The sequence below is a fragment of the Eulemur rufifrons genome, chromosome 29 (assembly GCF_041146395.1).
Source record: "Eulemur rufifrons isolate Redbay chromosome 29, OSU_ERuf_1, whole genome shotgun sequence".
NCBI classification, from domain to species: domain Eukaryota; kingdom Metazoa; phylum Chordata; class Mammalia; order Primates; family Lemuridae; genus Eulemur; species Eulemur rufifrons.
The window spans coordinates 75,650,662-75,663,282 of NC_091011.1; the positions used below are offsets into that span (position 1 = coordinate 75,650,662).

At 32.4% G+C, this 12,621-nt stretch overlaps 1 protein-coding gene across 1 annotated transcript in view; it reads right to left on the minus strand.

Moving 5' to 3' along the window:
- Window positions 1–214: 214 nt before the first annotated feature.
- The window catches only part of IQUB (IQ motif and ubiquitin domain containing), a 46,349-nt gene continuing 33,942 nt past the window's right edge, over window positions 215–12,621 (minus strand). The window contains exons 10-13 of the mRNA XM_069462041.1: window positions 11,128–11,304; window positions 7,797–8,045; window positions 3,934–4,119; window positions 215–397 (exon numbers count right to left, since the gene is read on the minus strand). Coding sequence (XP_069318142.1) covers window positions 215–397; window positions 3,934–4,119; window positions 7,797–8,045; window positions 11,128–11,304 — 795 coding nt within the window. The remainder of the gene's footprint in view (window positions 398–3,933; window positions 4,120–7,796; window positions 8,046–11,127; window positions 11,305–12,621) is intronic.

The following is a 12,621-nucleotide window of genomic DNA, read 5'->3' on the forward strand; positions in this document are numbered from 1 at the left end:
ATTTCAGTAACAAAATTACATTTCAATTTTGCACTAATTGCCTAGCAATAAAACATTTACATAAGGATGTTTTCTCTTTATTCAACTTATATTATGAAAAACAAAAAAAAATCAATTAAAAAATAAAATTCCATTTCCATAGTGTATGACCTCTGTATTACCCTATGAGCAGTCGACAAAAATGTTGATAGTCAAACAAGTACTCCTGGATCTTCTAAGGACCAGGCTTCTTGGATTCTATAATCTTAAGTGTTGTGTCTGAGTGATATTTCTTTCTGATCACATCCATTTCACCATCATCAAGTATAAATGACGCCAGCGCTGGAACCTGAGAAAAATAGTTCTTAGCCAGGATATGTTTGTGCTTGATCTTGTGAATAAATGAGCGTTTGTATCCCTGCAAAGAAAAAAAAACTCAAATTCTATTAAATATCACAGATATATTTTGCCAGGTAAAAACATTGGCATGCTTATCAGTTCTTTCAGCCCAGAATATATATATGTTTTTTTCTTTTTTCCTCACTTTGTCCATCATCATTTAGGGCTCAGCTCCTATGACACTTTAACCAGGAAGTTTTCCTCAATTCTCCCTCCGACCTATGTTCAAACCACTGCTAGTTACTAGCTCAATACTCATTCTCTCTTCCATTTGTATTTAGAGGTCTGATTTTGCATAGGGTGTGATGTGCCCAACTTTCCTAGTCTTCACCCTAACTAGGAGTGGCCATGTGATGTGATAAGCTTCTGATACGTATGTATGTATCTATATCTGTCTATATATACACATATATGTCATTGCATAAAGCTTACAGAAAAGCTTTTTAAAGGGGTTTTTAAGAGTGGGATGACTCACCTATCAAGGACGTTTAGCCTTTTGCCAAACCTGAAATATAGATATAATGCAGGAGATGATGTAGCTATCATATCACTAGAGTCCACAAGCATGAGCATGAAAGCCAAAGGTTAAATACAGCCGAGTAAAAGGTTAGAGGGCCTGAGTTTCTGAAAGCACTGAGCAGATGCCGCACTAGCCCCAGAATGCCAACCTCTGGACTTCGTATTCCATGAGAAAACTAAACCCACATTTGATTAAATCATTATAAATTGTCTGTTATTTGCACCTGAAACGATGAAGAATAATATTCATAACATATTTACTTGTTTCTCTCCAAGCATTTGGCACATTCAAAAGTAAATTCTGGCTAAGTTAATAAGTACCATCTATTCTCTTTATTAATCTTCACTGGCCCTCTTTGCAATCAAATTACAAATACTACCTGTACTTTCTCCTAAAATTTATCTTCTGAGAGTGAGACATTCTCTCACTAAAGATGTCTTCATAGGGTCAAATCTAAGGTAAAAGAAAGTCCTGGGAAAAACGAGCCAAAGGATTTGTTATTTTTTCAGAAAGTATTATGTAGGAGTATCCTAGTTTCCTCTCTACAAATTTACTATGATAAAATATTTTATCCTTTGCACTAATCTAATTGTTCCATCACTTCTTAGCTCATATTTCATTCACGAAAAACTAACACACTTCTGATGTACAGAACTTTGTAGGTTTTCAAAGTACCTTTACAGAACTAAAAACTAAAAATTATTAAAGATAAGCATATTATGGTTCATACATTCAAAGGAATAATAAGTAACTCTTTAAGAATAATATAATATGGAAAATATCCATTATCTATTGTTAGGTAAAGCAAACAAAGTTTCAGAGTAATTTAACATAAAAATCAATGCTACAAAAAACTATATATTACTTATATACACATAGAAAGCTTCCAGAAGGATTTCAGTAAATTATACACAAGAAATAGTAATTATCCCTACAATGTGGAAATAGGGATGGGTGGATATCAGGAGTCTTTTATTTTCTTTTATTACACCCTTTTTTTCTTTCAGATTTTTTAAACCAATAATGTCTTGCTTTTATTACAATTAGAAATAAAATGCACCCAAAAATTTTAAAGTGCTTTCATATATATGGTTACTAAGTTGATTCATGCCAAAAACTATGCTGAGAGCTTTAAATAATGGTCTATTTAGTCCTCAAAGCTTTCCTATGATGAGATATTATTACCTCTTTTTTATATATGGGAAAACTGGGGCATTGAGACATTAGCACACTTTTCCAATTTCTCCCAGGTCATAAATGATAGAGCCAGAACTCAAAGCCAGGGCTGCTTTTATCCCTCTTTACTGATTCCACATTTTTAGCTAATCTTTCTAAAAATTTATAAACCGAGGAGGGCAGGTCTTAACGTCCTGTAAATTGTTAGTGACAGAGATGGGAAAGAACTGGATCAGTACTGTGGTTTTAAGTCCGTGATTGTTCCTACTTGGGCCATGTGCACACAAATGAGAGATCAGTCTGCCTCAGAGTTCACAGAAGTCTTTTTCCATGTGTTTCCTATAACCTATCAGTCATAATTGCGGGAGTCAAGATTATTTTAACTTTTGAGTATTTTTTACTCCCTGAGAAAGCAAGCATTTCTGTGAATTAAGGAAACTCTGAAAATTCTTTAACTTGCTGCAAGATTTGCAAGATATGAATTATTCCTTACACTGAATATTAATACCTAAAAGATTACATCAGTCCAAAACCATAAAAAAGCAAATGTTTTTTGAGTTTGTCTGGTTGTGAACCTTAGCTCTATTTACAGAAATTTGATAAGATTGGCATCCTGAAATTAGAAATGCATGTGAATAGAACATTTAATTTGATACTGCAGAAATTTGATTAAATGCACAAAGGGAGTTGTGTGGATTAATTGAAGAAGCACCAGAATATCAGCTTTGGGAATGAACTTCAATCTCATCGGGGGCCCTAGATGAAACGATATTGCTTGTATTGGCTATGCTTCCTGTGATTAAATATTTATGAGGCAGCTTAGTTTACTAAATATAACATTTAACACAGCTTCAATTTTCTGCTGACCTTTCTTTCAATCCCTAGAGTGAAAATTTTTCTTACGCTGGCTTCTTAAAACTGAAACATTACTTAAAAAGCTAAAATTTTAATCTCTTCTCTTTACATCAGCTCCTCTCCCCGCCCCGAAAAAAGGAAATAGGGAATAGCACTATTCAAAATGACTACGATATTTGTCGTCATTTCTTTATTTTCCCTTAGCAGACATCTTGAGTGAAATTAAAGGTGAGCAATTTAATCAGTAGAAAGCAGAGAATCAGTATCAGTTCTTGGGATCCTGGGCTCAGTGTAAGCGGAGCTCTCTAGGAACTCCTCAGGGGCCCTCAATTCTGTTCATCAAAATGTTTTACAGATTGCACCTTGTAAGTTACCGAAATTACAGTAAATGACATTTAATTTTTTCAGTGCTTTCTCCACTCCTGGTTAGTTGGAAGCAAATCAAAAATGGAGCCTCAGAACTATACTCCATCAGTATGAATGCTATTGAGAGCACAAAATTATGAACAAAATTTATTTGATAATTGAGTGTGCTTTTAGGCAGACTCGTGAGGATTAATCAAAGGAGGACAGATTCTGGGTGCCAAAATACCTGTGTGGTGGTAATATTCATTTATTCTTTCAACAAATACTTATTATACTAAGCCCCTAATCTGTGACAGACACTATTGGAGGTATTAGAGACATAGATGCAAATAAGGTAAACAAAATCCCTGCCTTCATGGAGTTTACTGTGGAATATGATTGAACTTGCTCTTAGGAGGGACTGGTAGCATATTTAGGACTTGTAATATGTTCAAATCTCTTATATTGATCTTTTACGTGCTTACTTTAGCTTCCTTTTAATTTTAATCTCTGCCATATATACCATCCACATATTTTGTTACTGTTAATACATAAGTTCTGTTTCTTCATCTGATGGAAGTACGTATTATGGCAGTCAAGTTATCTCCAATAACTCCAATGATTAAAAGCGCTTCCTAAATATAGTTCAACTTTCTTACCTCTTCAATACTCGTTAGCTTGAGATGAGCAGCCCCTTCATCTTTGGTAAGAAGAATGCAGTTCCAGGGGGACCACTCCAAGGACTTATCCCACCTGACCATGACCAGATCATTGAGATTGTCCCAGGCACTGAGCACTGACTGGGAAGACCAGATGTTTTCTGTCAGGTACTGGATATCTTGTAGCTGCATGTCAAAATAAGTTTAAAAAATAATGTTGTTTTCTAATAAACATAAATTTTTAAGATTATTTAATTACGTGAGGAAATAAATTATACTGAGCATATTATTTTAAAAGTTAAAACATTATTTATGAGGTTTAAGTGGTACATAGTCCCCTATTGTTCACCGAACTTCTGTTCATTCTGCCTAAACTATATTATCAGTCTCACAGTCATGACCCCACCTTTAATTCAGAGTAAGCTATATAGATTTCTTCCAGTATGCTAATTTTACCTTAATATTACCTTAATAAATATATGGTATTAAATAATTTTCAAAAATTCATTGGTAACTATCATCTTATTTTCAGGGCCATTATAGGGATCTTTTAAAGGTTTTTTTCTGCCATTTTACAAATGAAAAAGCTGAGATTTAATAAAGATTAAGTAATTAACTCAGTGTTAATTAAAATATTTTGTTGTTTTAATTAAAAAGGGGAGAAATGAAATAACTGTTTAAAACTTTTTAAAATTTAAACTATATTAGCTAAAACTCACAGAATGATATTTCACGAGGTCTGCATATATAAATTTAGAATTGTCAGAGAGGGGCAATCTTCACAAAGTATAAACATAGAAAAAAAGAACCATTGTTGTGAAAGGTTTGCATGAGAGAGCAGAAGTTTTTTCTATAAAACCAGTGGACAAAAGCCTAAACAATTTACTAAAGTAAAAATCACAAACAAAAAATTCTTGTCACCATCAGCTACTATACTGTTTCATAAATGGATAATTCAAAATATTAAACTCAACTAATGAAATTTAGCTATTACTTAATGCTAAAAAAGATGATATTATAACAGCTGCTATAGAAAAAGGAATCTACAGAATTTTTAAAATGTAATGTTTCATATATTTTTGCTTATATTCAAAATATGTGCCTTGTTTACATTTTTGTTTTTAATTTAGTTGCATCAATTCTATTAATAATTTCAAAATTGCATCAAAGAGAATGAAGTATTTATTTTCATGTAAATGTCAAATATGCACATTGTAACTGTGGTTGGCAGCCTTTAAGAGCTGCCTACTGCCTACCTTTCAAATAGTCATTGTTCCTGAAATTGTTGTATAAAGAGAACAATACTCTTGGCAGCTATATTAGGCATATCTGTATGGATTACAGATAAACTGTCTCATAAAACACTCAAATATCTTCTCTAAGCAGAACTTTTTATATATCTTGGCTTTTTTTTTTTACGTCATCATGTTCAAATTCAGTATATGCTAATCTTTGCTACTGTCCATGAACTTTACTATTTCATGAGAAAGTTTATGCATTCCATTTATGCCTAGCAATATTACTAAAATAAATATTAATTAAAATGATACCATTAGAAGGAGGAAAAGCTATTGGACATTCATATTTGTCTGCTAAGCCTAGATATTGGAAAAGTAAGACAAGGGAGACCAAAACCCTACACAGGTACAGTATTCAAATTAATTCACACCTAACAGAGACAATCTTATCTGAAAGGTGGTGAGGCTCCCCTAGAATTTTTTTATTCAATATGTGTAATGAAATTTTATGCATCAACTTGACTGGTCCATGGGGTGCCCAGATATTTGGTTAAACAGTATCTGGGTTTTTCCAAGATAGTATTATTGGGTACGATTAACATTTAAATCAGTAGGCTGAATAAAGCAGATGGCCCTTCATATGTGGGTGGGCCTCATCCAATTGGTTGAAGGTCTGAATAGAACAAAAGGTTAACACACACATACACACACACACACACACGCACACACCAGTAAGGAAGAATTTGCTTGCCTTCCTGATGACCTTTTAACTGAGATAGGCTCTTCCTGATTCTACAGCAGCCTGCAGAACTTGAACTGGGACATTAGCTCTTTAGATTTTGGACTTGCCAGCCTCCATAATTGTGTGAGCCAATTCCTCATAGCTATATATACATGATCTCCTATTAGTTCTGTCTCTCTGGAGAACACTGACTAATGCAATACGAAAATATTGAGGTGACACTTGTATGTGAGTTATATTAAAGCCCTAATGAATCTAAGATTCCTAGCAAGGAAATATACATTTGTCATATCAACAATTCTTAAAGAAAAGCATAAAAGAATTTAAACTCTGAAATAAACATCTTTATTAATAAAATATTCTTTCTATTGGAAAAAATATGTAATCATTTCAATCTGTGTTTTTCAAACTGTGGGTTGTTACCTCTTAAGTGACACCAAACTTTTCCAAATGGAAATTAGAATGAGTAAATTTAGACTGAATAGAAAATATCACAACATATCCATAGTGGTAAAAGTAAACCTTGTTTCAGGAAACTTTTGTTTCTTTTGTTTGTGTTTACATGTATGGACTCTGGGAACCAGACTGCCTAGGTTTAAATCCCAGCAGTGGTACGTATTAGTGTTAACTTGGGCAAGTTAGTTAACCTCTTAGTGCTTCAGTTTTCTCATTTGCAGAATGGAAATAGTACTTATTTTGATAGAATTGTTGCATTGATTAAATCAAAAAAACGTGTAGAGATGTATAAGCATTATATGAGTATTTGGCTATTATTATTATCATGCATGCCTGTGCTAGGTTGTAACAAAAATACATTTTTACTATAGATTATCATTTAAGAGTTTGAAAGCTATTGATTCAGAAGAATTTTTGAACAAAGCACACTATGTTTGGAATCTTTTTTTGAAATCTCTAAAATTTTTATTCATAGGAGTGCCTATTTTCATATTTGATATTAAATATAATTTAATTTTAATTAATAACTTTAATTTACAGAAAATTGAACTTTTTGACAGTCTGTGAACACAAATATCATTTTTAGGAACAATCGTGCTCTACGAGTTACTTTTATCAATAAGTTGCTAATGTTGGGCAAAGTCCTATCAACAAAAAGACCTTTTCTTTTCTTTTCTCACTCCCATACATAAGTCCAAACAGTGTCAGGAATTTGCTTTTATTTTGCAGAGACAAAGACTCTCCTCTGGCCTAAACAACCCAAGAGAAATCATGGAAGAACCAAGGAGACCAAAGTAGTGTTTAAGGTAGGAATTCAGGTGAAAGTCCATGATCTCACAGGCCCCAGCCTCTCTCAGAACTAGAAGGAGCTAGGAATCTGCTCTTATAACAGGGAGATTACTGACAGGGTCAATGATCCAATGCAATGGTTCTTTCAAAAGAACTCTGGACTCAGAACTTTTCAGTTATGGGTTATGGATGGTATCATATTAATAATTTAAGTAGACAAGTATCCATCTACTCAAAGCCCTTCCCTAAGGTACTTTTTTACTTTCTATGAACCTTAGTTTTCACTTTTCATATTACTTAACCATCATAGTCATCTTAAGTATATGCTAATTATTACTGTTATCCATAAACACTAACATGTGCATATGCAACATCAATTTCTGGAAAAGCATTCATTCATTCATTCATTCAATAAATATTGAAGACCTATATGAACTTGGCACTATATTAGGTTACAGAGACATAATGGTGAGCAAGAGGAGAAAACAGGTATAGCCCTCCCCTCACAGAGCATACTGTCTAGCAGAAAAGACAGTTATTAAACAATCACACACACACACAAACATACATAAGATTGCAAGACAGCCTCCTAGACAGAGACAAATTTCAGCTTTGTTGGCACCGCTTATTAACCATACCTGCATCAAGAAAGCAATTTTAGAATCATCTTCATAATCAGCTTCCAAATAGTAGAGCCGTTGAAGTAAACATTTGTACTTCAAAAATGATTCTCGTTGTTTAGCCTCATTCTCAAGGTTAGTGCAGCGACGGCACCGGAATACACGGTGTGAGGTGGATGATATAGCAAACTCTGTAGAAGGCAAATATAGCTGACAGCTGTAGCAAAAGTAAATCTTCTTATAAAACTTCAATGGGTCTTGAGGGACCTAAATAGTAAAAAAAAAAAAAAGTAGAAAGAAAGAAAAGTATAAAACCAGGCCAAATACTATACTAACCAACAGAAGCACCAAGAGCTAACTTATCTTAGAATGTGATAGAGTTGGTTAATTTTAAAAGTTATATTTTTCCCTTAACCTCCTAGTCTATACAAAATTTAAATTTCAAGCAATATTCATTTACCTTGCCAAATATTAAAAATCTGTTATTCATCAACCCTTAGACATATGTGATAAAAATCACTTAGAAAATTGACTAAAAAAAATGAGTAGACAGAGGCTTTCAGCACTTATTTTTAAGAAGAGTTTAGATTTATTGTTGCTGTTACAATAATTATTCCTACAGGCAATAGATTCACATATAAATAAAATCCCACTAAACCAATTGTTTTTCTTATTTCATTTGTCTTAAAAATAAACTTAAAATAGTTCAATGGTCAATTTTCAAAATTTGAAACTCTGCATCTAAAGCAGTGGGCAGGAAGTAATTCTACCATAGAAACATTGATCTACTTGATTCTTTATGGGCTAAAGTACCATGAACGAAGGAATGACTGTATGAATGGTGAACATTTTCAGCACAAACTGAATCATGGCTTATACAAGCCAGTCTTTCCTAATTTATGATGCATTAGTATTTCTGGCCTCCATGAAAGGAAAGATCAAGCAGCAACAGAGTTGGCATTTGATACATAAAACTTTCAAAAATATTTTTTAAAAAGAAGGAAATGAGCATCAATGTTCTGTAATATTTTTTTTCTTACTCAAGGTGGATTTTAAGTATTTACCATTATAATCCCTTCTTATGTTTTTGTTTTGAATCTCTGTTACATTTCTGCACCTTCCCCTCTACTCTGCTTTACTTTTCCTAAATACTCCATCTTCCCAAAAGGTAATATTTTTGAAGACTTCGTTGTTTCATGCCTTATAATTTTGGGAGATAAAACAGTATGTAAATTTAAAAGGTAGTCAATTCTGCTGGAGAAAACAAGAGTGATCTAGGGATATGATCAAAGAACTAGAAGGCAACTTCTCTGAGTTCTTTTCTTATTCTGAGATCACATATTTCATTTAACTTGAATAATTATTTTATCTTCCTGCCTTCTAGGCACTAAACTGGACAAATATATAAATCAGCTTCATAAAAACTAGTGAGCATACCTTTCCCTTAGAGATGGATAGACTATTATAAAGCCATGCAAAGGTATTCTCTACCCATCTGAAATTGTGCAAGAAAGAAAATATCCTATCCCCATTATGAGTATGATGACAAAGGGCTCCATTTAAGCTACAGAATTAAACTCTAAAGAATTCTTCAGAGAACATTGAGTGCTTTGTCCTGGCTCACCCCCAGAAAGCGGTGGCGGGGGTAGTGGTGTTCCTTCATGTTCTTCTCCCATTATGCAAACCAAAAATGTGCAAATGAACCATTCCCTTTTAAAGTAAGTAACATTATTTTTTTGACCTAGTATGTATTTTTGAATATTAAAGGGTATATCTCTACCCAAAATGGAAGGAGTAAAGGATAATCTATGGTTTTGTCCTAGATACAAGAAAAAAATCTTAAATCCTTTGTTTTAATTAATATTCTTATATATTGCAGGTGGACATGCAACATGATTCAGCCAGTTTGGAAAAAAAAGTTTTGCAGTCTCTTATAAAGGTAAACATGCATATACCATGTGATTCAACAATGCCATTTTTTAGGTATTTACCCCAAAACAATCAATTTACCCAAAAGCTCATATCAAGTGTTTACAGTGATTTTATTAATAGAAGTCCCAAACTCTAAACAACCCAAATGTTCTACAACTGTGAAAGGACAAAAAAAAAAAAAAGAAAGAAAGAAAGAAAAAAGAAAACAACTCCTTGTATATCCAGACTGTAAGAATATTGCTCAACTATAACAATAAACTACTGATACATTCAAAAACATGGGTGAATCTGAATTGTTATATGCTAAGTGAAAGAAGTCAGTCTCAAAAGACTACACATGGTATTGTCCATTTATATAACATTCTGAAATATATAAAACTATAAAAGTAATGTGCGAATCAGTGTTTTCCAAGGATTTGAAACCATGTGAAGGGTGATAGGACTATTTTTTGTCTTCACTATGCTATTGGTTACATGACTCTATCCATTTTTTAAAGCTCACCAAAAAGAGTGAATTCTACCAAAGGTAAATTTAAAAGGTAAATAAAATGGTAGAACATTATGTAAAAGTGAAGAAAACAAAATTCTATTATATTACTCCAAATATATATAAACTGAGTAAGTACATAGAGAACTAGAACTAGATTTTTGTTATATTTTAACTTTTTTGCAATACAATTAAATTTTTTAAATCAATTCAAAGGAAATAAAATAAAAATTAAACAAATTTTATTCTTCTAGAAGTTTTGACTAAATATTGAGATTTTGTTTTAGCAAGGAAGGCAATGAGGCATTTATCTTGGCTTTAGATAAAGATCAAAATCCCCACAGAAGCCTGGAGTTGGAAAAGATAGTTTAATTTAAATACATGTTACATTTGAAGTTCTTTCAGGATATCTACATGGATCTGACTGGTAATAAGTATAACTGTGTTGTAAGTATTATAAGAACATAAACAATTATAAAGACCATAAATAAGGTATAACGTACAATCTCAAAAATAAAGACTTTAACCCTCTCTGAGGCCTCATGAAGATGAGGACCTGAGAGTTGAGTCTTAAATGAATAGGAATTGGCTGGGTAAAATAGGGGATAGCATTCCAGGTAGAAGCAACAGTATATGCAATAGCATGGAGGTATCAGAGATCACGATGCATTCAACATATTCAATTGGAAAGTTGGTTCAGAGATTAAGAAAGAATTAAAAGCTGGAAATACAGACACAGAATAAGGCACACAAATAAGTTTAGTTGATTAACACACAAAATAATCATTCAAAGGAGATTTCACCAATGAGATGGTCTTCCACATGGATTCCAAGTAAAGTGTTAAGGCAAAATTTGAATATACTTAAATTTGCCACATCACATTTTAGGATTTTTAAAAAGTAATAAATGATGATAAAAAAGTAGAATACCTTAAGGTATCTTGCAACTTCAGGATTAAACAGAGGTGTTTTGATATAATGTAAAAAGAGTGTTGCAATTCTTTTTCTGAGTCCTTCAAGGTTATGATGTTTGACTCCTCTCATCATAAGGTCAACCTCTCTGTCAATCAATTCTAGAATATCATGAGTCAGTTTACATTCATGTTCCTACACAAAACACAAGAATGTTCAGTACAAAATTTTAAAATTAACTGTTTGTTTTTGAAATTACCATCTAAACACACCAAAAACTATAATCTAAAAAAAATGAAACATTGTTAACAGGAATATAAATTGGTAAAACTAATTTGGAAAAAAAATTGTCATTATCTAATAGTAGAGTTGAAGATATGCACAATCTATGACCCAGCAATTCTACTCTAATGTGCTTTAGAGAAATGTACACATAGAGCTCTATTGTTCACATTAGTAAAAAATTAGAAACAACCAGATATCCATAAAGAAATTGATTACATAAATAACTATTGTTTACTCATACAATGGGATATCATCTAATATATAGAAAGGAATTAGCTATAGCTATATACAATAACAACCTTAACTCTTACAAATTAATTTTGAGCTAAATAAGCAAGGCACAAAATAATACATATAGTATAATTACATTAAATTCAAAAATTAGCAACACTAAACCATATTACTTAGATATTTATATAGAGGCGGTAAAACTATGAAGAAAAATCAAAGAAATGACTACCATGAAAATCAGTATGGTAGTTACTTCTAGGAGATGAAAGGAGGGATTATGATTAGAAGGGGAAGAGGGACCTGGAAATGTTGGTAATGTCCTGTTCAATATTACCTAAACTGTATATATATACACACACACACATATAGAGAGAGAGAGTATTCATTCTTCTGCATGTTTATTATAGCTCACAATAATTTTTAATAAAGTAATAGAAATAAGTATGGCTAAATGAGACAGTTGCAAGTAAAAGGTAAGTGGTAAACATAGAAGTATTTATAAGTAGTATTATAATATACAAGTAAGTTCCCCTCACTAACCAAAGGAAAACTAGAAGATATACATTTGAATGAAGGATTCAGAAAGTAAAGTCAGTCACATCATCCAGATGGAAAATCAATAAAGAAACATTGGACTTAACCTGCACTATACACCAAATGGACCTAATAGATATTTATGGAATGTTTTATCCAACAGTTGAAGAATTCACATTCTTCTCCTCAGCTCATAGAACATTCTCAAGGACATACCATATGTTAGGAAACAAAACAAGTCTTCAAAAATTCAAAAAAAAATTGAAATCATTCCAAGTATTTTCTCTGCCCACTATTGAACAAAATTTGTAATCAATAACAAGAGGAACACTGGAAAATATACAAACACATAGAAATTAAACCATATGCTCCTGAATGACCAGTGGGTCAATAAAGAGATGAAGAAGGAAACTTAAAAATGTCTTGAAACAAGTAAAAATGAAAACACAACATATCAAAACC